Source organism: Halichoerus grypus, chromosome 6 (assembly GCF_964656455.1).
Source record: "Halichoerus grypus chromosome 6, mHalGry1.hap1.1, whole genome shotgun sequence".
NCBI classification, from domain to species: Eukaryota; Metazoa; Chordata; class Mammalia; order Carnivora; family Phocidae; genus Halichoerus; species Halichoerus grypus.
This window is the reverse complement of record NC_135717.1, coordinates 55630050-55656674: the sequence shown is the minus strand read 5'-3', so window position 1 is coordinate 55656674 and position 26625 is coordinate 55630050. Positions and strand designations below refer to the sequence as shown.

The following is a 26625-nucleotide window of genomic DNA, read 5'->3' as shown; positions in this document are numbered from 1 at the left end:
TAACTTTTAGGTAGAATTGTCTAAGTAATTATTGTAAATCACGTATTCTATTTAATTATCTCTTATGAATGAAGGAATGAAGTCATTTTCAGATACATATATACTAAGTATGTATTACCAAAACAGACACACACTGAAGGAACTTCAAATGATGTACCTTAGGAAATTCAAGGATAAAGACCTGAGATGAAGAGGGAATGGTAAGCAAAGAAAATAGCAAACAGAAAGGCTAATCTAAATATACATTGACCATCTATCTATATGTTTTATAATAGTAAGATAATGTATAATCACTCAGATTAAAAAAAGGAAAATAGACACCCATCCTGGAAAATCAGTAGTATGTAAGTCAGATGGTAAATGTTTGAAGTCGAAGGATTCTAAGGTCTTTGTATTACCAGGAAGGTTGGTAAAATATTTATTATATTTAAAATGTGATATGTTAAATGTACATGTTACATTTTCTGTTATAACCACTGATAGGATAGAAATAGTATAGATACCTTCCAAAGTATTAAAGGGGAAAGATAGGGCGCCTGGGTGGCTCAGTTGGTTAAGCGACTGCCTTCGGCTCAGGTCATGATCCTGGAGTCCCAGGATCGAGTCCCGCATCGGGCTCCCCGCTCAGCGGGGAGTCTGCTTCTCCCTTTGACCTTCCCCCCTCTCATGCTCTCTCTATCTCATTCTCTATCTCAAATAAATAAATAAAATCTTAAAAAAAAAAAAAAAGATTTTAAAGGGGAAAGATAAAATAAGAAGGTGAAAAAAATCAATAAAAGAAATCAAGAAAGGATGACATTAACTATGACAAAAAGAAAAAAAGTGGGAGGGAGGTGCCTGGATAGCTCAGTTTTTTAAGCGTCCAACTCTTGGTTTTGACTCAGGTCATGATCTTGGGCTCCTGAGATAGAGCCCTGCTTTGGGCTCCATGCTCAGCGAGGAGTTGACTTGAGATTCTCTGCCTCTACCCCTCCCCCCACCCACACACATACGCTGTCTCTCTCAAATAAATATTAAATAAATAAAATCTTAAGAAAAAAAGTGGGAACAAATATTTTAGTAAACATAGTCAATGTAAAAAAATTGAAGTTTTCATCTAGAAAAAGAGACTGGATAAAACCCAAAACCCAGCCACGTGCTGGGTGTGTGTAAGACATCTCTAAATTATAAAACCAACACAGAAAGATCAGGATAGTCACATTAATATCAGATAAAACAGCCTTTAAAACAAAAAGAATTACTCAAATTACTAGAGATAAAGCAATTCAATATATGTTGAAATAAGTTTCAGTTCTCCAGGGAAGTGAAACAACTTGTATCCATGTGATGGCATAGCTTCAAAATATATAAAGAAAAAACTTGAAATATGTACAATAAGAAATTTAAAAATCCACTATAATAGATTTTTAACATACTTCTTTTTTTTTGTAACCAATAGATTGAGCAGTCACAAAGTCAGCAAGAATATAGAATACTTGAGCCTGGTTACTAACTGTAGTCTAATGGACCTATAGAGAGCATAATAACAGCAGAATACAATGTTTCCAAAAACCCAAGAAATATTTATAGAATTTAAAAATATATATTATCTTACTCATTTGCATGACATAGTTCAGACTGTTTAAAAAGTATTAAAGAATCATCCTTCTGGATTAAAGATGCTATATACGTTCTAAATCATACAAGATAACATTATCAAATACATTATTTTAAATTCATATGAATTTACCCTAGATCTCACAGGAAATGGTAGGGTCAGGATGTAAAATCAGGAGTCCTCTAGGTCCAAAGATTCTATTCTTCACACTAGGACACACTACTGGGGATCTAGAAGCATCCCTCTACTTTATCAGTACAACCAGAAGATCTTGAAAATAGCCATGTATTGATCTTGATACCAACCCAGTTGCCAGGAAAACTGCCTTTACCTTGATGTTCTCAGTCTCTCCATTAATATCGCCTTCTCCATTCTGCCACAATTATAGCTTTTAATTTCTTTTCAGCCCAGGATTTTATAATATTTCTATTAAGTAGAAGCATTTTATCAATACATTCTGTAGGACTGTTAGTTTATTAGATAGCGGAATGCCAGGTGTGACGATGAGGAGCTATCAGTCTGTTAATATGGCTTTACTCCAATATGCAAGATAGAAATAATCGTAATGTATTATTATTCTCATTTTTTCCTGTGTTAATTCCTTAATCAACTTCATCTGAAGGCCAATGTCTAGCCTTTGCAATACTGTTAGGCTTCTTCATAAAATGAACTGCAGCCAACATCTGTTCAAACAGTCACTTATTTTGCGGGCCCCTACACATCTAATATAATGTGTTGGGGTTGAGCAGTGAGCTCCAAAAAGATATGTCCATGTGTTAACCCTCTGAACCTCTGAAAGTGACCCTGTTTGGGAAAAGAGTCTGCAGTTGTGATGGACGTTAAGGATCTCAAGAGGAGATCATTCTGGGTTGTCTGAGGGGACACTCAATCTAATGATGTGCCCTTCTGAGAAACAAAAGAGGAGAAGACACAGACAGACAGGAGGGGGCCATGTAAAGAAAAGGGCAGAAGCTGATGTTATGTAGCCACAAGCCAAGGAAACCAGACAATGGAAGAGGCAAGGTAGGATTTTCCCCCAGAGCCTTTGGAGGAAGTGCAGCTCAGGCCTCCAGAGCTGTGAGAAAGCCACCTAGTTTCTTATAATTTGTTATAGTAGCCAGTGGAAACTAAGAATACTACCAAACAAATAATATACCCATTACTATTATGTTTTTTTTAAAGATTTATTTATTTGAGAGAGAGAGAGAGAGTGGAAGGGAGGAGCAGAAGGAGAGGGAGAGAGAATCTCAAGCAGACTCTAGGCTCAGCGTGGAGCCCGGAGCCCCACGTAGGGATCGATCTCACGACCCTGAGATCATGACCTGAGCCAAAATCAATAGTCGGATGCTCAACTGAGTGAGCCACCCAGGCTTATGCCCCAGTATTATGTTTTATAATTGCATTTTCCCAAATTCAGATGACTCAAACCACCAGTCACAACAGCAAATTTGCATATTTACGTTCATGATTTTCTTCTCAGGGTGAAACCATTCACATTCCCTTCCCTTTATATTTGCAGATAAATTTTTCACTCTAACTACTGACAAATACTGAGCATCTAGACTTGGCAGCTACTGTGGTATCAGACCCTGAGGCAAAGAAGTGAAGTACACAGGGACAGTTACTATGAAGGGTTATGAAGGATTAAGTAAATTAAAAGAAATGATTTACACAAAACACCTAGAACACGAACAGACCCAGAGTCAGGACACAGAAAAGGCAGCACTGACTTTTACGAATGTCTCTTGTAAAACACTGTCATCCAGGTAGTTAGTGGTTTTCTCTAGGTGATTAGCATTTCAATTATCTGATGTTATTTATTTGATCATCCATAATCATCTGGTGACTTGAACTAATTTGGAGAGAGTCTGCTTACCTATCGATGTGGGACATAACTGTTTTGGAGATGTCTACACCTGCTTCTTGCAACACTCGGATGATCTGAAATGGTGCACTTGGATTCCTCCCAGGATGAATAATAACAGGACAGCCCAGCTGAGCCTGAGCATGAGCAGTTGCTTGAAGAACTTTCCTCTCATTCTCAGCCAGAGGCCAGGAGCAACCAATTTCTCCGATGACGCCACACTTGATAGTCGTTCCATCGGCCCCATGGAGAATTTCATGAATGAGGACATCAGTAAGCTAAGGAAGAGCAGGAAAGGAAACATTTTGTAGGCTGGAATTTATCAACCCAGAGTCGCCACAGTATGTGAATGGATGTATTCCTTCGGCCATTCGTTCTTTTAAGAATATATTCACCATCTATTCAATTAATATGGGTCAATGAGAAAAGCCAAATCTCAAATTCAACAAGTTATTCTAAATCAAAGATTCAATAATATCTTACTGTGATTATTTAACGAGAAATTTGTGACTTGAGGAAGCTATAGGGGGAAAAAATGTGACTTCATGAAAGTACATTCAGATGAGAAAAAAAAATCTATAATTTAACCTGAGAAACATCTAGAACATAAAAAGACTGCCCTTGAACATACATCAACCGTATCAACTAATCCTTTAATTCTCCCTTATTTATGCAGTGCTTAACCCCATACAGCATAGAATATTCACAGCACACAATACTAATATGACATTTTTTGATTCATATGTATATTACTACTAAGAGTGGTTGGAAGAACGTGTAATGGCTGACTTCAGGATAGTCTTCAAATAATATAAGCATATAAAAAGGTAAAGGTCTGATTGGAAAATGATGCAGATAAAGTTTTGCAATACAAAGATTTTAATGATTAACTGAATCGTTGCAAAGACTGCAGCTGACGCGCTATGCCTTTCAAGCAGGCAATGGATGACACGTATAAATATAGCCAATAGGTATAAACATGTATAAACACACACAGACACGTTCAGAAGGAGAGCACATATATATGCCAAGAAGCTTTGTGGCTAATTCTTTCTGTTTCTCTCTGAAAGATTTCCTTCCTTCTGCCAATTCTTGCTTAAGATCATATGATAACAAAAACAGGAATGGATTTTCTTCCACCCTTCCTGTTTTGTAAAAGAAGGAAACCTATTCGCCCGTGTGCCAAGTCTCTGCCTGCCAAGTCTCACCCTACAGTGAATTTTTATTGCTGGTTATTACAAAATCCAGAAAGAAAATCGAGGTTACATAACTGCAGTTTGTAATGGGAAAATGAGGTTTACAAACAGGCTGAAGCACCACTATGGAGCAGAAGTACCACATATCCAAATCTAAGTGTTAACACTTGGGATTTTTCAGTGACTAGTGGGTTAAGCTCTCCTCCCTTGACGCTCTTTTCTTTATGAGACGAAATGTTCCTAGTTTGGGTCCCCACGGGCAGATGTCATTGCTAGCTAGCACATTTCTGTCGCAATGCCCAGCTACCTCTGAGCCAGTGACATTCCCCAATGGAGATGGCACAGAGGGAAAATCCAATGTCTGAGGTTCTGGCCTTTCTGAATTGACACGCAAATATTGTCCAAGTCCTCAGGGCTCCTCACCTGCTCCACTGACATGGCTCTGGTCTCCGGAGAGTGAGTTGCCTCCACGTAAAACCCAGCTCCAGATATGATATGGACGCCCGTCTCCTCCGCAAGCCACCTCAGAGTCTCCACGTCTCGGCTAATCCCAACGGTTGTGTTCTCCACCAGAGCCCCTCCACCGTTGGCTTTAAAATACAACAATTCTTCCCTTACAGCTTCCGTCTCCTGATTCAGCCGAAGATTCTCTTTATGGGAATAAGGGTTTTTTTGAATCCAGAATAAGTTTTTCATCATAATAGGTTCCTGAGAGGCAGCTTCATGACACGGAGGAGGTGGGTAGTAACAGTGGTCAAAGGTCATTGTCAGATGTTCGTGGGTCAGAGTACGGCCCAGTTTGCTGGGCTCCACGGGGCCCAAAACCGTTTGGACTTTCCCACTTAAGGAAGACATTTCTGGTGATACCAGGAGATGCTCTGAAAAGAGTGTTTTCTGGAAAAAAAAAAAAACTATAATCAGAAAATTTAACACACCCATAAATTCTATCCATCGGGGATGGGAGGCTGCGAATGTATACCTGTGTAAGAAAGAGAATCAGTGAAACTAGAGATATGATCCCACTTATCATCCTGCCAAAGCCAGAGTCAGTCTCTAGTAAATTGTGGAAGTTCACTGCAGCCTTAAGTGACATGCATGGTGTTAGATGTCCCCCAGCCACTTCTACTGGGACTCCTTTGCCTGACTTAATCCCAACCTCATCTACTGAAAATATTTCTTGGTATTCAGTTCACAGTTTCCTTTTGCTTAATTTTATCTCATTAGTCATGGCTATACTTCCTTGGTTAATTCAACAGTAATCTCCATTAAAAAAAAAAAAAACTCCTCATAATCAGTAACGTGTCAAAACCAGCCTTGTATCAGAACTTTTTCATTTGTCATTTTTCAAATAAATTAAATATACTGAGGCTACTGATCATTCCATTACTCATTCACTATCCAAGTGAACAAACTTCTGTTGAAAGGTCCATCATGTGCCAGAAATTGTAGATATAAATACACGTAGGACAAAAATCTTTGACCTTGATCATTTCACAGATTATTCCCCCAAAAAACAACTGGGGGGGGCACGCCTAGATTTAATAATAAAAAACAAGAATAAAAACCTCTCTTGCTCTAGATTTTTTCTTTTGTCTAGGGCACATAGTCAGAAATACTTCGAAAATCATTAAAAGCAAAACTCCAGGGCGCCTGGGTGGCACAGCTGATTAAGCGTCTGACTCTTGGTTTTGGCCCAAGTCATGATCTTAGGATCCTGGGATTGATCCCCGGGTCGGGGGTGGAGGGGTCCATGCTCAGCGGAGAGTCTGCTTGAAGATTCTCTCTCTCCCTCTGCCCCTCCCCCCATGAGTGCACGCATATGCGTGCTCTCAAATAAATAAATCTTAAAAAAAAACAAAAACCAAAAATCCTTTGTTATAATGAAAGTGACTATAACTTAATTGAAACTGAAATTTGCTGTCTCCAAAGAGTAAAAACTTCTCTATTTATCCTATTTATTTTCATTTGTAACACTAAGTATTCACCAAGTTTCCATCACTGACAACAAGAACCCCAGCTCCAGAGCTTTCATGCGTCCTTATGTTTCCTAAATGAAGGGATTCTCTTGGAAAGAAGGCATGACTGAAAGTGTGAAGACAAACACCTTCGTGGCCAAGAGCGAAACCCCTGCCAGAAACAGTGGTCTACACCGAGTGCTAGCCGCATACATTCGGAGGATGCTGACACATTGACTGGGAACCAGGTAAAAGAACATGCCTCTGAAGCTCTCAAGCTGTTCCTTAAAGACATTCTGAAATCCCTGACCTTCTGAGCATCAGTTTTCTTATCTGTAAATTAGAATAACAAAAGCACATTTCCTATGCTGTCCTAGGCATTCAGTGAAATGAGCTTCCAAGTATCAAAGCTACCGCAGGTCTGGCACACAGCACTTGGTTAACAAATGATAGTTCTGTTCTGTTCGGCTACATTGGAACTACTATGTATTCCCTAGCTTATTATTTTTTTTTTCAGAGGGAGTGTTTGGTTAGAGAGGAGATCATTTGCGGGGAGCAGCAGGTAGAGGATGATTCGCAGTGGTACATTCAAGAGACAAGGGGAAAAGAGACCAGGGTTGGGGAGAAAGGAGCACCGAGCCCAAGGCAGTTTAACATCAATCCACTGCAATTATCTGGAACTGAGGAGTTTGACATGTATTGGCCCATAATGTGTAAATAATTGATTTCGACTGTTTGATAGACAACTGTAGGACGTGTGGCTAGCATGGCCATTAGTTTTTCCTTGGTAGTGCTCTTCTGCAAGCCAAGCTTCCATCATCTAAATAATTCACATGGTGACAGAAGCTGGTGTCTGTTTAGAGAGTCGCCGTGTGCCTGCCGGTCACCGCACAGGACAATGATTTTCCTTGATGATGTCTAGGACCTCACTGTTCAATGCCTTATTCCCTGTTACTGAGAGCAAGGAATAGGTAGCTAGTTCTTTCTGGTGACAAAAATCACAGTTCATTAATGATCGATTCAATCTTCCATAGGGGTTAATTTGTTCTTTCCTTCCTTTTGGCTGATGGGGCCCAGAAACTTGGATAAACTGATGAAACACTGTCACTATCATTGCATGTCAACTAGGCTTCAATTTTTTAAAAAGGAAAAAAAAAACAAAAAACCAACAGCAGTAGCACTTTTACTAGAAAAGTACCAAACTGCATGGTTAATTGATACAGATTTGAAAGAGCAATGTTAGTAAGTTGCAAGCTCACAACCTGTGAATCTGTGAAAAAAAAAAAAAAAAAACCACTTAAATGTCATCTCTCCTGGGAAATTCCTCAGGCAGAGCGAGTTGCTGCTTCCTATGATCACAAACAATGTAACTCACACTTAAAGGATAAGAAAGGATGAAAGAACAAACTGTAGCCGACATTACTCTAAGCTGGAATGTGTCTTTTAGCGTGAAAAAATATGTATATAATGCTCATGGTTCCTGCACGGTTACGTGCAGTTCCTGTATGGCTCTTTCACCCACATTCAGCCTGAAAGCCGTATAGGCAAGGGGCTACCACTGGCCTTCCACCATAGAGTGAAGAGTTCACAGGGTACGGAGGAGGGTCATGGACAATGAGAGCTGCCGGTGTACAGACAGGAGTGACCCGCACCAAAAAAAGCAGGCTCCCAGCATTTTCCAGAGCATCCATGGGAAGCTTCAGCATTGCACACACCTGCAACAGAAGGTAGTGGGAAAAGAGCGGAGCTATAAACGCAGTTGCCAAAAGCTTTGTTGTACTTCAAATGTGAAATCTGAGCAGTCAGAGACACCGAGGCTAGTCTGCAATTACTGGTACAAGCCTGGTCAAAGGAAACAATACTTCTAACCCCAATGCGTATAGAAGCACACTTCAAAGGAAAAAAAAAAAAAAAGACAAGAGAAGAGAACGAGTACTATAGGGTTGAGCTGGAAACCAGAGACAATATGTAGGATGTGTCATTTTTGAAAATACATGCACAAATTAACTTTTATAAAATATAGAGCAAATTTGCCAAACTGTTGGAGATTTGGTGGTGGGTGGGGAGTTTGGGGGGCAATTTTCTTTTTGTTTCCCCAAGATTTTGCCACAGTTATTTCACTCAGGCCGTTATGCTTAAGATTTTTCTGTCTCCCTGAGTTGAATATTCATTTCGGTTACATTTCACATTTCAGAGGATAGGACTTCCTGAAAATTTTACACACGAATGAGTGTCCTCCTGGATTTCATAGACTCATGCCCTTTTCCTGCCCCTGCCTCTGTCACACCTGGTCCTGGACCTGGCTGGAGGTACCTGCTCTGCAATTTTAGATGCAGGGGTCAAATTGGCAAGTTGATGTTGGGTGAATTGATTTTCAGCTCACTTCCCCAAGAACTGCGTAAGTTCGAATCTCTATACTAAATCCTTGTTCCATTTCACCTCTAGTTGTTTTCTTTCCCTGATCAAACCCTACCTGATGAAAAAATGGGAAAGCATTTCAGAGTTTTATGCAGGAGAAGATATGAACTGAATAACTAGCAGTCTCATGGAGAATGGATGAAGGGGGGTGCCGGTGCTCCTGCAGTGGGGTGTTGCTAGAACCTGGAAAAAAAATCAGGTGGTGGCTTGGTCTGAGAGGACACCAGTGGAGATGGTGAGAAAGCAGAAGCAGTAAGAAGTACTGGAAGTTTCTAACTGGACTTGCTGATGCTATAAAAGTATCCCCCAAATAATGGGCTCCTCAGAAAAAAGTGCCTTCTGGTGCAAATATGCAGGCACTTCTATCTTTTTATGGGGCTGTATCACACAGAGCAGCGGTACTCTATAAACACTGCACTTAGAGCTGACATCTGATTTGTGACTAAAATATTTGTAAAACCACATAATAGTTTTTAAAGCTTGTTTGAATACTTCTTTCACGTGCAGGTTCAAGCCTGTGACATGTCTTCTCTCCGACAGCATCGGTCTGGTGGCAGAACAATGGTGACACAAGATTTCCTCCTCACACCCAGCACATGCCCACTTGCCCAGATACATATAGTTCTATGGCTCTACTGCATGGAGATTTATGACTTTTCATATTAAGCATTGTCAAAAAAACTCAATAGCCATGCCTGAATAAGGAGGAGGAAATCCGACCACTTCAGAACAATAATGGGACCCAGCAAGTTCTTCAAACAGTGACATAAATAAAACAAAACCACTCAGAGATATAAATGAGCAGCATGATTCTTGTATTCAGAGGAAAATGTGGGTTTCATTCCTAAGGGTTTTTTTTTTTTTTTGCCTTTTTTTTTTAGCCTTTTTTTCCCATTTGACTAAGGAAGTTGGAGAGACATCTGAGGATATTTCCAAATTCCAAATAACAAATACAAAGATGGTGATGAAGATGTACCCAGGAAGTGACACTCCTCGAAAAAGGCACTGATAGATGAGTGCGCCTGGGAAAGGTCCCTTCCCCTGAGTTGGCTCAGGCCTTCCCGGTCCCGAGCAACTTAATGTGAACAGTTCATCTAAAATGATAGGTCAGTTCAGTCCTGTAATTACTCAAGTCAGAAATCACATTGGGCTGTTCAACTGTTGGGATGGGGCCTGTAGCTTAATTGACTTTGTTTTTAAAATTTTTATTTTTAATTGAAGTACAGTTGATGTACAATATTATATGAGTTTTAGGTGTCCAATCTAGTGATTCAACAATTATATACACTATGGAAATGCTTGCCATGATAAGTGTAGTTACTTACCACCTGTCACCATACAATTATTACATATTATTGACTATGTTCCTTATGCTGTACTTTTCATCCCTGTGATTTATAGCTAGAAGTTTGTACCTCTGAATCCCCTTTGTTTTTTTTGCCCATTCTCCCACTGCCTCCCCTCTGGCAACCACCAATTTGTTCTCTGTATCAATGAGTCTGTTTCTGGTTGTGTTTGTTTCTTAGATTCCAGAATAAGTGAAATCATATGGTGTTTGTCTTTGTCTGACTTATTTACTTAGCATAATGCCCTCTAGGTCCATCTATTTGCAAATGGCAAGATTTCCTTCTTTTTTATGGCTGAGTAATATTCCATTGTACCTCATCTTCTTTACCCATTCATCTATCGATGGACACTTGGATTGCTCCCCTAACGGGCTAGTGTAAGTAATGCTGCAGTAAGCAGAGGGGTGCATATGTCTTTCTTCATTAGTGTTTTCGTTTTCTTTGGTCGTTTTCTTTGGTAGACACCTACAAGTATAATTGCTGGATCATATGGCATTTCTATTTTTAGTTGTCTGAGGAACCTCCATACTGTTTTCCATAGTGGCTGCATCAACCCACATTCCCCCCCAACAGTGAGGAAGGGTTCCCTTAGCTCCACATCCTCGCCAACACTTGTCATTTTTTTGTCTTTTTGATACTAGCCATTGTGGCAGGTGTAAGGGCATCTCATTCTCGTTTCAGTTTGCCTTTTCTTGATGATTAGTGATACTGCGCATCTCTTCATGCATCTGTTGGCCATCTGTATGTCTTCTTCGGAAAAAATTCTATGCAGGTCCTCAGCCCATTTTTAAGTTGACTCTTTAGTCAAACACGTGCTAAATGATCAGCTCTTCAAGTCACACACACTAGGACTTTGGTAAATACTACTCATATTAAGACTGGCTTCTGGAATGTATCTGTTCAGTCAACAAATTGAAAACATTTTCTCCTTAGTAGAAAAAGGGAGGGAAGGGAGTTTGAAGGAGGGAAAGGATGAGGGAGAGGGAAGAAAAGCCCTGGATCTCTATTCAGGTCAAAAAGCAACATTACTCACTACTTGTCACAGTAACATTGGAGCTGGGACAAGTGAAATGCTGTCAAAATGCTGTCTACAGAACTGACCTTTACGGGAGTTTTTTCATTTGAAAAAAAACAACAAGATTTAGCTCATCTCAACCCCTCATTCTCAGAAAAAGTTTCCACACTCACTTCTGTGAGACTGTTTGACGTAAATTCCTTGATTTTGCTACTAGCATAATCCTCTCAGTGGAACATGGAACAAGTTATTGGATACAACGATTATGGCTTCTTTTTCCCCCTAAAGAACTCTCTACACTGAGGCTAGTTCTCAGCTTTCCTCTTCCATGGATTCTTAGCACTAGGCTATCTCACAGAAACACCAATATTTGCTGCAAATTGCACAGCTGGTCCTTAACTGCCTTTAGTCACTTAAAGAGTTACAATTTGTGTTACTTTGAATTCCAGGTGAATCGCAGGTTAATTTTTTAAACATATAAAGTATCATGTTCCTCACACAATTTCATTTGGAAGGCTATTCTTGAGGTGGCTTGATTTAGTTGCAAGAACAGTAGGTTCAGGTTCTTGGCTCTTCCGCTAAATAGCTGTGTGATTTGGGGCAAGTAACTTAACCACTCTGAGCCTCTTTTCCCATCTGTGAAATGAATGGGTTGGACCAGATGACTTCCAGAAGACATTCATGGTTCTGTAATATCCTTTAGCTTGAAATGGATATTAATGACCTTCTAAAGATCATTCAATGAAGAATATTCATTTATCAATGAAGGTGTACTTTAAAATGTATATTTTATATCCATGTGCATACATATATATGTAATAAGAATGAATTTCATTCATTACCTATCAGTGAAGGCTGTACTTATTAAGAATTTTTTTAACATACAGTTTATATACGTGTGAATACATACACACATGTACATGGAGAGAGAATGAATGGGTTTCAGTTTGAGATCCTTCTCAGTTTGAAAGAACTCTAGGAGGGACGGCTGGTTTGAAAGAACCCTGAACTTGGAGTTCTGGTTCCAATGTTTCCTACTTGTGTAACTGAAAAATTTACACATTTTAAAAAATTTAAAATTTACCTTGAGTTAGTTTCCTCACTTGAAAACTGGAATCCTATCTGCCTGATCTACCATGTAAGATTTGAAATGAAAAGCAAATAAGGTGATACCTAAAAGCACTACCTAAATTATAAAGCAAATACAAATGTTCAAAATTATTATACACCAAACGTTAAATTATTTTCCAAACATTTGCTGAGTATCCCTAGGAAAATACACCTAAACTTGTTCTTTCATAAATTTAACAATAAGCGGCTGAAGTTTATGAATCAAACTGAGGCTGTAATCTGCTTATAAATGAATTCCTTCGCTTGAGACCTGTGATTCTTAAAAGTAGGCTGACTGTTGGTGATTGACATCACAGCTCATTAGGCTTTTGGAAATGACCCACCGAAGCGATTGCAGCTATAGGGGGTCCTCATTTTCCATGGGTAACTAGTACTGGAAATGCCTTTTTAAATGAATGCGCTCAATAGAGTGTGTTCACTGGCATCCATAGATGGCTTTCAGTGAACCCTGCCTTCCAATATTCACATCTGTGTGCAACCCCCTTCCACGCGGAAGCCAAGCTGACCCATGACTCAATCAAACCAATAGTATGTGGTGGAAGTGATGCCATGTGTTTGGGACCCAAGTCTTTAGAAGTAGCTTCTGCTTTCGTGTTCCGGGGAAACCTGAGCTGTGATGTAAGAAGTCTGACTATCCCTCATGTGGAGAAGGAGAGGCCCTCAGATCACATGGGGAATATAAGAGCCAGTCACCCAGCATCCCTCCTGAGCTCAGCCTTGCAGCTGTCCCTGAGAAGGTACCAGATGAATGAGTGAGTCATCTTGAACATTCTAACCCAGCCAAGATCCCACATGACTGCAAGCCCAGCTACAGCCAACCAGTACAATCTGGCCAACCCACAGAGTTTTTTTTTTTTATTATGTTATGTTAGTCACCATACATTACATCATTAGTTTTTGATGTAGTGTTCCACGATTCATTGTTTGCGTATAACATCCAGTGCTCCATGCAGTACGTGCCCTCCTTAATACCCATCACTGGGCTAACCCATCCCCCCACCCCTCTCCCCTCTAAAACCCCCAGTTTGTTTCTCGGAGTCCATAGTCTCTCATGGTTCATCTTCCCCTCCGATTTCCCCACCTTCATTTTTCCCTTCCTTCTCCTAATGTCCTCCATGCTATTCCTTATGTTCCACAAATAAGTGAAACCTTATGATAATTGACTTTCTCTGCTTGACTTATTTCACTTAGCATAATCTCCTCCAGTCCCATCCATGTTGATGCAAAAGTTGGCCAACCCGAAGACTTATGGGACATAAGTAAAATGGTTGTTTGAAACCTGTGGTTTGGGCTGGCTTGTTACACAACAGTAGATAACTAAATATACAGAGACCAACATCAAGTAATAAGTTATATTAAAAGACTTGATTAAGATTTCAAATTAGAAAATAAGTATTATAAAAATAAGTCATCATTTAAAAAATAAGTCATAATTATAAACATGTCCTAATTCTAGAACAATTGAATGTTGGATTTTGGGGTGACAAAATTTTGTGATATGACATCATTACTTTTGCACCCCAGTGGTGTAAAAGGTTATTTTTGCAAAAATGTTTCTGAAGGCTTTATCATTTTTTACCAAGGTCCTCTATTATAGAGCAGCTGTTATGCAACTTATTCTTTTGTGAAGCACTTATCCTGATGTACTATCTGTGTCAGTTTCTCCTCTTGTGTTAAGGGTCTAACTCTGTCACATCCTCACGGGGCTTTGTAGGTAGCTTTAGCTTTGCTCCAATATCACTTTCATCAACTTCATGACAACTGCATCTTTTTTTTTTTTAAGGTTTTCAGTTTTACTTTGCAATCTACTTGCATCATATTTCTTGATATTTACCAATATTTACAACCACCAGACAGACATGAAGAAAAAGATGCTGAGATGCAAGGCAGGCACAGAAATTCACATGGGGAAATAGCAGTGCTTGAATGGAAACTGGTTGTCGAATGGTCAGTTCCTAAGAGCACAGATGTGGTTTATCTGAGTAACCTGTTCACTGGGGGAAGGGACTCTCGTAGTGAGTATATCACGCAAGGTGATCAAAAGTGTGTTCCAGCACATGTCACATTGTACCGCATTGATCTGGTAAGGGATCTGTCTCTGTCTATGTTCTGTGTGTGTGTGTGTGTGCGCATGTCCCTTGTGCTTACATAGTATCTAGCATTTGGTTTTCATCTGTGAACCTGAACTGAACTGAGTAGAGAGAAAGAAAGTAATTCGTTTATGCCTTATTTAAGAATGAGGGGCGCCTGGGTGGCTCAGTCGTTAAGCGTCTGCCTTTGGCTCAGGTCATGATCCCAGGTTCCTGGGATCGAGCCCCACATTGGGCTCCCTGCTCAGCGGGAAGCCTGCTTCTCCCTCTCTCACTCCCCCTGCTTGTGTTCCCTCTCTCGCTGTCTCTCTCTGTCAAATAGATAAATAAAATCTTAAAAATAAAATAAAGTATTTTTAGTGATAAATGAAGAAAGCAGTGGCTACATACATAAAATTCTCATGTCTACAAACTAAAACTAAAGCATGATGTATTTTTTAAAAATAATTTTCAGAAGGTGCAACATAATGGAAAACTGCCCAGATTTCAAATAGCTGTCCAAACATCCAAGGATCAACTAATTGGGATATTTATTTGGAATTACTGCTGCTACATAAGCCCCCAAACATGGTGGGGAAGAGGGATGCTTGATTTTAGTTTTGTGTGAAGAGTGCTAAATAATAAAAACATTTAAAATGGATGCCACATTTAAGGAACTTAACTTGCAACACTGTAAACATCAAACAACCATTTGAAATTTCTCATGAATAGAAATCTAGCTTTACGCTTCAGGAAAAAAAAGCTTTCCCCTTTAAATGGCAAGTTAGTCCTAAAAGTGTCCAAAAGTCACATTGTGGGGATAGGACAGAAAGTACCACCTGGGAGGCAGTTAAAACAAATCTGACCAACCAGTGCACTGTCTGGTTTGTGAAAAATCAGATAGATCATAGGGAGGGGTGATTCAGTGACCAGCCGAGACACAACACTGGCCAAAGTGCAAATTCACTCCACTTTTCTGAAAAGCAGTTTAACAGTATGTATCTAGAGTCTCAAAATGTTACTTTGCTGCTGGGGATCTGTCTTAAGGAAATATTTAGAGACATGTAAAATTTTTGCACAAAGATTTTTTTTTTTTTTTTTTTTTTTTTAAGATTTTATTTATTTATTTGAGAGAGAGAGAATGAGAGACAGAGAGCATGAGAGGGAGGAGGGTCAGAGGGAGAAGCAGACTCCCTGCCGAGCAGGGAGCCCGATGCGGGACTCGATCCCGGGACTCCAGGATCATGACCTGAGCCGAAGGCAGTTGCCTAACCAACTGAGCCACCCAGGCGCCCCACAAAGATTTTTACGCACAAAGATTTCATTATGGCATTATTGGGACTAGCAACCAAAATATCTCAGGGTATGGGAATGTTTACATGTATAATGGAACATTATGCAAGCGTTCAAGTTCTACTTTCAAAGACTAATGACACAGGAAAATGCTCTTATTAGAACTTCTGAAAAAGCAAAATATGAAACCGTATTGTAAGTACTATAAATTTTATGGAGAGCGCATTTATCTACATATAGATAGAGCTTAACTCAAAATACTAAAATGTTATGTGTGTCTTTGGGTGGTAGAAGGAGCCAAAATAGATGATTTTTTTCTTTGTTACAATTTAATGTAGTTTCTGGGGGGTTTTTTATGCTTATCTATTTTCATTTATAACCAGTAAAAGGGAGCAAAATGGGAAAAGATCAATGATACCAGTATAAACTTATCCAAGGCTTATACTAATGCCACATGTAAAATAATAGAATATATATTTTGAATCCTCCAACTAAAACACGCAGACAGGCAAAGACTCATGAACTCAAGAGCTATTTCACATTCTTCTTTATTATCACAGAGTTGCTAATTTCCAGTCATGCCTAGAATTGATAGGTTCGTGTGCAAGTATTTCTGATCGAATTATGTCTTTGCAGTGACTCTGGTCCACTTTGATTAAATTCAAGCTGTTTCACCAAGTCCTTAATAGACTGATCTTTGCTAGTTGAAGTCCTGGAGCCCAATGAGAATTTTAGAAAAGGTTCAGCACTCCTAGTAATTCTTATCGAAGTCCAGTCACACAAGGACCCAAATCCCACTATCGAATACACTCTTGTGTGAGGTTAGGCGTGCAGATGGAGGATTGCCAAGGAGACATTTTGTAGGAAAATGTCAGAAATTATGAAATGTGGGTCGTCGTTTATAAGTGAAAAAGGGGGATCAAATGAAATAAGGTTTAAGTAAAGATAAACCATGCAAGGACAAAACCATAAAAAGAACCTTTTTAAAAGAAGGTTAACCACCTCTGGCAGGTTAGGAGAAAGACAATCAGAAAAGATGAAATAGCATTATTATAGATTCAATAAATATTTATTGGCCATCCATTAAGTGTAAGACCCTGTGCTCTCAATAAGAGAGAACCCCACCCTCACTTGGAGGCTGCCAATCAACAGTGATGCCTTCACTAAGCTGACCATGCATCAGGTGCCACGCGAAGCACTTCAAATCTCTTATCTCAGGTTCTCATTAAAACGCTGCCGGGTTGATATATAGGAGGAAGGTGAGGCCAAGAAAAGTGAAGACACTTAAAGTCATAGAGCTGAAGAGTTGCGATTTGCACCAGTCTGCTTAGAGAATGCCAAATATCGATCATGATATTTGAACAGCACTTCCTAGAGAGTTCTGTTAGAATTAATCAGACGAGTTTAGCCTATGATTACAATGATAGCAACCCTAAATGGATGATTAGTACATGCCAAGCATACGTAGTCCTAGGCAGAATTTAGAGGTCTGCTTGTCTACATTCTCTCCAACACTACATCTATCCAACTATCTAGGTAAAAAAAAACCAAAACAACAACAAAAACAACAACAACAAAAACCTAAGGGTCATCCCAGATTCCCACCTCACCCACAAGGACTTGGTTTCTAAATGCCATAAACACCACCACTTTACCAGCTCCTTCCTGCCTCCTGTCCTCTTTATCCTCAAAGCCACACCTGAGTGCAACCACCACCAACCTCTCTCAGGGGGATCACGGTAAGAGTTTCTAACCTGGTCTTCATGCCAGTCAGCTCTGCCTTCACTAAGCCTCTTTCTTTATGTCTTTTTGTCTTTTTCTTTTTTTAAGATTTTTATTTATTTGAGAGAGAGCACAGAGGAAGAGAGAGAGAGAGAGTGAGCGAGCACACGAGCAGGGGGAGGAGCAGGGGCAGAGGGAGAGGCAGGCTCCCCGCTGAGCAGGGAGCCCGCCGTGGGGCTCGATCCCAGGACCCTGCGATCATGACCAGAGCCAAAGGCAGATGCCTAACCAACTGAGCCACCCAGGCGCCCCCAGAGTGTTCTTTCTAAAACACAGATTCAAATAAGTCTCCCCCGAAGTCATTGTTCCAATCTTTAGAAACAAATCTGACCCTGGAACCTGGAAGATCCCTCTGAAGCCACTCTGCTCTGGCCGTGTTCAGCCACCTGCCCTTCTCTGGGCTCAGCATGTTCACTTCTCGAGGTCTTTCAGTGTGCCTCCGCCTCTTTTTCCTGAGCTTATAAACCCAACCCACTAAACCCTTTTCCTGTCCTGGCTAATTTCTGCCAGGCAATGGCGGGGCGGGGGCGGGGGGCGCTTTTGGCATCATGAGAAGCTTTTCCTGATGTTCTTCCTTGTTGCCCAAGCAGTCTGGGTCACATGCCGATTCTAGGTTCTCTTCTAGCCCTCAGACTTTTACTTTGAAACTCACTTCCTATATTAATGGTTCATGTCCCTCCCTCACACTCTGACCTCCTTGAGGGCAGACTCCATGACTCCTCTGCCAGTCCTCAGCCATCCACCGTGCCTGGCCCATGGTTGTTAGTACTTAATTAACATTCATATGCTTGCTTGTTTTGAGCCAGCCTTCTTCAGCAAAGCATTTGAGGGAACTCGCACAAAAGACACACAGAGTGAAGAAAAAAAATATTAAAGCCGGAGCAAGGAAATTATAAATCGAAGTAGAATAAGGACCAGAAAGGAGGAACAGGTTAACAGTTGTTGGCAAAGGGCTAAACAAATTGTCCTGGGATATTTATTTATTTATTTTATTATTATTTTTAAAAATATTTTATTTATTTATTTGACAGAGAGAGAGAGAGAGAGAGAGAGCAGGAACACAAGCAGGGGGAGTGGGAGAGGGAGAAGCAGGCTTCCCGCTGAGCAGGGAGCCCGATGCGGGGCTCAATCCCAGGACCCTGGGATCATGACCTGAGCCGAAGGCAGACGCTTAGCAACTGAGCCACCCAGGCGCCCCTGTCCTGGGATATTTATTTAATCAATTTCTGACTACAGATAATTCTGAGATCATAGCTCATCCCTTTTAGGGACCATCACATTATTTCCCTAAATCAGAACAGCTAAGAAGTATTATTAAAAAGCATGGAAAATGGTTTCCCGAAGGTTTTTGGGCTTGGGATTTTGAAGCCATGTTTGTTTTTTACAGCTTTCCCTTTATTTTTGCACGCCAAGCTCTCAGAAGATAGGGAACATGCCATTTTCACATATTCTTCTGTACCCAGCACAGTACTACATAGGAATACATAAGTTTGTTTGTTTTTTTTTTAACTTTCCTTACTAATAAGGGCAAGATTCTTTTTTTTTTTAAGATTTTTTTTTTTTTTTGAAGTAATCTCTACATCCAGTGTAAGGCTCGAACTTACAACCCAGAGATCAAGAGTTGCACGCTCCACCGACTGAGCCAGCCAGGCACCCCAGGGCAAGATTCTTGAGTACATAAATACAACAGCAAGCAATTTTATCTTAAAGGACATTTCCTATTTCAACTGGTAGAAGCCAATTATAAATCAGAAAACTAAAAGCACTTGGTAAAATTAGCGCAGGTGATTCATGGCAGTAGCTCTTTACAAGGAGTAAAACTGGATGATGACTCGTAAGGCTAATTTTTCGAATATATCGACTCTCCACACTAATTTCTTTTTAAGGCAGTTTAATTTTAAAACACTTTTCCTTGAATTACAGAGAGCTTTTCAGTTGCATGAGTCAATATATATCTACGAGGTGTTTCCCACAAAATCACCTCAGGTCCTTTATTTTGAGGACCACACAGTAGACCCGTTTAGACCTGCCTTTCGCCACGCTGCTTGGCTAATTCAGAGTTACGAAGAATCAGTGCTGTGTATGTGCTTTCACGTTGTCAGGCCTCGCCTGGTTGGTGTAAAAAAAGGATATGCAGGACAGGGGCTGAGAGCCACTGCAAGGAGAGCGAGCCTGATTCTGGCCCACCTTGTCTTGGTCTAGTGACTTCCAGAACATGATCTGCTGTATGAGAAAGGCCATGCCATGCTTGATGAAAAGGAGAGGCATAGGTATGATGAGCTTCTATTTTGATAACTTCTCCAATTCCACCCCCACACATGGACAAGTCGGTACCAACTGAGCGACATGAGCAACTGGCAAGAAGTAAAGGCTCAATTAAGTGTCTGTTCAGCCGATGAACAGTTTTTGTTCTATCCACCTTCAATTCCACACTGATGAAATGCAAGTTCAGCCAAAAGCACTCTAATATCTTCATGAGCATCGTGGCCTCTTTACAGGCTTGTGACCAGCCATTGTTATTCTCCTTGAAATACTAAGAAGAGCCACTTTTATAGGTTTGAGGGGAGAGCTTGGACTTTAAATTCTCAGAGCCTAGGAAGGTAACATAAAGATATTTACTTTCCAGGCACCCAGAAATTTCACCTGAGGACATTTCATTTCAATGTGGCAAATATTTGCTAAGGATCTAGTAAGTCCAAAGGAGGACACTATGAGAAACAAAGATGAAAAAGGAATAATCTTTTCACAGGAAGCTGAAGAGCCCCCAACACGGTGCCTGGCACATGGTAAGCATTCAATGGGGGGGTTGATATTTTTTATATATTGGTGGGACACCTATGATATTAAAGTGAATGCAGTAATGTTGGAAAAGAGGTACAAAGCAAATGTTCTGGGAAGATGCATCTGGATAACATTCACTGGTACTGGAGGAGCTGGGAGGGCTTTCTGGAGGAGGTAGCATTTAGGCAAGGCTGCAGAAAGATTTTTACAAGGAAGCATCCCGGTGGCATGAGTGACGAAGGGCCTGTTTTGGGATTTGTAAGCAGTCTGTAGAGGCTCATACACAGGATGCATGGCAGGTCCACAGTGAAAGCACGATGCATGCACTGGGCCCAGAGGAAGAGACCTGTGTTAGGATGGTAATTAAATGGGCAGTGTGAGGATAGGCTGAATGCTGGAGACAGGAGGCCAGGGGAGGGGTTAGGAAACTAAAGCAATTTTCATTGTTCCTTGGGGATTTTAAGAGCCAGAGAACTACATTTTAGGGCAAAGGAAGCCTGGAAGAACACTCTCCCCTCCCCCCCTCCCCCCCCCGCAACTTACAAAAGTATTACCATGGTAGCAGTGTAAAGTACTCTTCATAATCATACTATAAAACAAAATGTTGAAAAAAAAAGTAAAGTCTTAAAAGTGGACTATAAACAGCATGACTTGAGTAATTTTCGACCTCTCAAAATGTTTTATTGGTGGGAAAACATTAAATCAAAATATTTGCAATTAGAAAGTTCACAGTAATTGAACTCTGCACACTCGAAGCCACATGATGACCATGATTAATATAACATCGTAGGAAGGTCTTCATAAAACTCTGACTGTATTGAAGCCCTAGCTTTCCATATTGCTGGTTTCATTACCTTCAAGAGATTATGGAATATCAAAAGTATTATCTACAATAATAATGCGGTGTGTTTCTCTGAAGAGCTACAGGCACTGTACATACTTTAATTAAATCTCCTAATGTCCTTGCGAAGTTGGCAAGGGATCCGCAGAAGGTGAGTCATCGAAAAGTATCCAACTAGAAGACTGGACCAGAGGACCTACTTTTAGATGAAACCCACTTTTATTATTATTGTTCCCATTTCACCAATGAGGAAATGGAATTATTATTCAGAGAAGGAAGATGAGCTATCCTCCATTTTCACTAAAGGCAAAATACACCGCTGTAGGCTCTGTAAGCATTTGCTGGGAGACCTTTAAAAATAGTACAAGAACCATGACCTCTGAGGTTTCTCCTTTGAGAGCCAACCAACATTTATTAATCAATACCTAAAATGTGCACCAAAGAGAATATACATTGCCCCTTACTTTCTTTCAAAACAGCACAAGACAAGGATCCTAATTTATCATGATATATAATCTCTTAGCTTTAATGGACTGGTTGACCAGTAGTTCAGCTAAGTTCTTTCCATAGCTCCCTTCTCTATATCCCCAAGCTTCCCCAGGCAACAACAGAAAGAAGAGTGGGCACTGGTCTTTAGGAGGTAATACTGGGAGTAGAGCTGGTTGGGTTGAAGACACAGTACAAATTGCAGGGCTAGAAAAAATTGAAAAGAGTAGAAAACAGAGCAAGTCCTGACTCTTGGTTCTACCCTTAGGATAGTGGTATAGATTCAAAACTCAAGAGGGTGAAAAACAAACGTGCATGTAGTTATCATATAGGATCTTGTTTATAAACCAACTTCACTTCTAATAAAGGAAATGAAAGGACTCATGCCACTTTACCAGAACATGATGCCACTGTCTCAATCTAACCACCTCCTGGCATCCCCAGAAAATGCAGTCATGGCTCCAAAACAGAAATCCCAGTTTGAAAAAAAAAATTCATGAAAAAGGTAAATGCTGTTGTTTTAAGCAATAATTTCATATCACTGAGGTCTTAAAAACAAATGAAAATATGAATAATGAAATCCTATGGCAATATTTGGTTGTAAGATGGTTATATTGATCCAGACTATGCTTAAAATTGTTTGGTTTCTCATAAAAATGAAAAGGCAAAATCAAAAATTTTAATGAGAACTTGTGGACTCTCAAGTTGGGGGAAAATATCTCTAAAAGACAGCCTTTTTAAATGGAACTAGGGAAGAAGGCAAGATGACAAATTTTGCCTAGTCCTAAAAAATTGTGGCACCTGACACAGAAACCTCTTTTTTGGGAAGACTAGTATTCGATGTACTAAAAATAGAATAATAAATGGCTCATTTCTACTCCGGAAAGCAGATTTACTACAATGGGATCAAGGGCAAATCTAATAACTTCATGGGTCATAGAGCAATAATCTCTCCTTCCCAATCTTTGAAATGGCAGGGGGAAAAAAATGCTCTAGTGGAATTCTCTAGATTAAAAGACTCACCAAATTAGGAAAATTCTCTATAGCCAAACAACAGATTTTTAATGAACCAATCCCTAGTCACATATCTGTATTTAAATATAAAGGGAATGTAATTGCTTATGTATTTTCCCCGTAAAAATAAGGTGCCCTAAAAGATTTAGAAAGGTTTGTCTAGTGCTATATTTTTGAAGTTTATTTTATTTTTATCTTTATTTTAGAGAGAGAGTACATGTGTGCACATGAGTGGGGTTGGGGGACAGAGGGAGAGAGAGAATCTTAAGCAGGCTCCACACCCAGTGGGGAGCCCAATGAGGTACTCGATCTCATGACCTTGAGATCATGACCTGAGCCAAAATCAAGAGTCCTGCGCTTAACCAAGTGACCCACCCAGGCACCCCAATACTATATTTTAATTTGGCATCTCAATCATTACTGTCACCCGTTTCCTAAGAATTCACAGAAAGCATGTCTTTTAAATATTATCCAACACAAGTATTTATCTATGTATTTACTTACAATTATGCAAGCAAGTTTCCTTTTACTGCAGTTCTGACCTATTTTAACAATATTGCCAGTGTACCAAAGGACTATAATCTTAATCTCCTTTTGATAGATTTATATTTGTAGCTTTAATAATTTCAGTAAGTTCTCTAAATAAAAAAAGACATTTTTAAGTCAAATTACAAATCTGCTAAAACACATCAAATTATGAAATGCGTCTAAATAAGGTACAGGTTTTTTTGTTTTTCTTTTCTTTTCTTTTGTTTTTTAGTAGGCTCCATGCCCACTGAGGAGCCCAACACCAGGCTTGAACTCACGACCCTTAGATCGAGACCTGAGCCGAGATCAACAGTCGGACACTTAACAGACTGAGCCACCGAGGTGCCCCTAAATAAGGTACAGTTTTGAATTTAGATAATAGCTTTAAAGTAAAATCAATAATTTATTAAATATTATAACAAATATTTTTAATTAACATATATAAATTTCAGTTAATGTTAAATGCTATTTGATCTCAGAATTTTTGAGCAGGAAGAGACCATGGAGATCATCAAATTTGATGACTTCATTTTTAGGTGCAAACACTAATGCTTGATCTTTTGAAGGCAGACAGCCCAGACTAGTCTCCCAACTTGTCAGGCAAATATTTCTTTTCTTTAACCATGCAGATATTTACTATAAACATCACATTACATTATCCTGTGTCCCTTAGTGTGGAAGTACTATTCAGAGGTAACATCACTCATTGGCCTAAGGAAGAAGCTACAATTATCTAGGACCAGAAAATCCTATCCCAACTCCACTGCTGATTGGAGCCATTTACTTGCACAGAAGCCTTCCTCTTCCTAATTATAAAAATAAGGGCTCCAGTAATTTAGACTTCCCTGCTTAAATTGGTTGTTGCAATAAGTAGTAATAAAAATAACTCTAAAGCATACAGCATATCTAAGTGCAAACGAAATACTTAATAGCAAAAACTCATCTTCACTATATTTAAACCAAGGAGTAATAACCACTTTTAGTCGTAATTAGGAGGGGGATATATTAGCTGTTGTGTGTCCTTATAACATCTGAACAAGCTAATGCAAGGGTATATCTAACAAGTTCAGTAGCTCCTAGTTTTTCGTAATCTCTCTCTATGTTGACCTAAGCCAGATAGTAATTATTAGTTGAGAATAAACGAGAAATCTTTGACTTCTGAAATGCACCACTTTCCTAACAGAGAGAAGTGTTAACGAACTACCTATATGTTGCTAACAGAATCAGAAAGTTTTACTATAGAATCATCCTGTAACTGATATATGCAGAGTATAAACCCTACCAAATACTATTCCCTAACAGTAAAATATCCTTTCCTGGGTGACACGTAAAATCATCCAGCCTGAGCTGACCTTTAAAAGACAAACAAAAACTTATCAACCAGATTCTCTTGGATAAAAAACAGATCTTGCAACTGGGAGGGATAGAAAGAATGAATAAGTAGGCTTTGAAAAGCATTGTATAACACAAATTTTTGTAGAAGAAAATGTATCTACTTTGCATAGAGAATAATTGGAAAGAAAATACCCAAAGATACTAATATGTGTCATTTCTAGGGGATGGAATTTTAAAACATTTTTTTTTTCTTTTCTCCTTCATGTTCTGTTTTAGAACATGAATTAATTTTGTTGTATTTTTTTAAGAGGTTACTTTTAATGGAAAAAAAAAGTGCTGGAGTCTCTTGTGTGGAGGCAGTCAGGGACTATCATGCCCACTTCAAGAATGAAACAGGAAGGCTTGCAATGTGAAGTGGTGGTCTTGCTAGAACACTGGTGGGATCCGCGGTCCTCGTGTCCTGATAGTGGTTTTGGGTAATGAGAGCCAGCACACACGGAGAAAGTCTGGGGAGGCCACTTTGCTGTGAGCTTCCCACACCCAGGAAGGACTGAAGGGCAGAGTTGGGAATGGTTTCTCGCCATCCTCAGCTCTTACCTGGCATGCATCCTTTAGCCACGATTTCCATTTCTGGATGGTAGGTCTCCGTCTTAGATTTAAACAAGCATTGCTTTCGGTGTTTAATTACAATTTAATGGAAATACTACTCGCATTCAAATTAGCTTTTAGTTTTCGCATCACGAGTGTGCATGCAAGTTATTGTGTCATTATAATCTCATGTTATAATGGCTTCATAATGCAAGTCCCTACAGGGTTGAATTAGTAGTTTCCTATGGTAATCGCCCATCACTATAATATCATAATCACATAAGCACAGTCCCCACATGCTTCCACTGCAATCATTTTGACATTGTAAGAGCATTTTAATAGTATTAGCATAGATTCTCCAGAGAAATCATCTCATTGTCACTGCATTACCATGTAAGATTAATTGTGGTATGAAAGCCTAAAAAAAAAAATAAGATGATGCTCAGCAATAAAGCATTTCACTTTTCCAAAGGTCACTGAATTTTGCACTAAGGTTTGTGACACAACCCTTCATTGAAGAGACGCCCTTCCACACCACGGACATTTTTTTTTGTTTTGGTCTGTTTTTCTTCTTGTTTGTTTGCTTAGGACTCAAACTAACAGTCATGAGTTAGTTTGTGCTAGAGAAAGAAACAGCCGCAGTCCCTGTCCTCAAGGAGTTCACAATTTAATCAGGTTTGCAACAAGTTATATACAGCATATAGGTCAGTGCAGTTAATACCGTTGGGATTAGCGAAGTACTTGGAAGTAACTGGCATGAAGCAGATGTGAGGGCAAACCACACAAGGTGTTCCTGCAACTGTGTGGCAGAAACGGAGCGCACGTTATCAGGGTTCACAAGAGTCTGGCAGGCGTCTTCGTCTTCACTGAGCCTGCGCAGGAGGGCCACCTTAGGCACCAGTCGTGGACACGGACGCAGCCCCAGCCCCAGCCCCAGCCCCAGCCCACGGAGCAAGCAGAAAGCACGGGTGACGGACAGGAAGCGCCTGGTTGGCACGCATGTCTCCTGCTTTGAGGGGGAGAGTGGAAGCCGGACCTTGTTGTTTATGGCTCAGAGCGTAAGCACAGACCATCTACCGAAGCATCAGATCGAGGGCCAGCAAAAGGAAACGCCTGCTCAGAAAAGCACCACCCAGCCCCTAATACTCTCCCTGGGTTGAAGCCACCGTGTAAAACGACTCCGTTGTGTCGTCACTGACAAATGGCACACGCTGCAGAGACGGACAGGGTATTGTGTTCCTGTGAGCGGCCTCTAATCCTCTGGTACTGTCTGGGGACACCACGGGAGAAGTGCAAACGGAGGATCCTAACTCTCAAGGAATCCTCTGCTCAGCGTCTAAAGCGAGAAGGACGTCCCAGCCCGCATTCAGCACCCTGCCGGGCCCA

The 26625-nt window shown here is 40.1% G+C and overlaps 1 protein-coding gene across 3 annotated transcripts in view; it reads right to left on the bottom strand.

Annotated features, from left to right (window-relative positions):
* Window positions 1-26625, bottom strand: part of PTER (phosphotriesterase related) — a 66585-nt gene that overhangs the window by 27540 nt on the left and 12420 nt on the right. For all 3 annotated transcript variants that reach the window (XM_078075180.1, XM_036097044.2, XM_036097045.2), the window contains 2 exons: window positions 5081-5551; window positions 3474-3739 (listed from right to left, as the gene is read on the bottom strand). In XM_078075180.1, the coding sequence (XP_077931306.1) occupies window positions 3474-3739; window positions 5081-5512 (698 nt within the window). In that variant the 5' untranslated portion in view covers window positions 5513-5551. The remainder of the gene's footprint in view (window positions 1-3473; window positions 3740-5080; window positions 5552-26625) is intronic.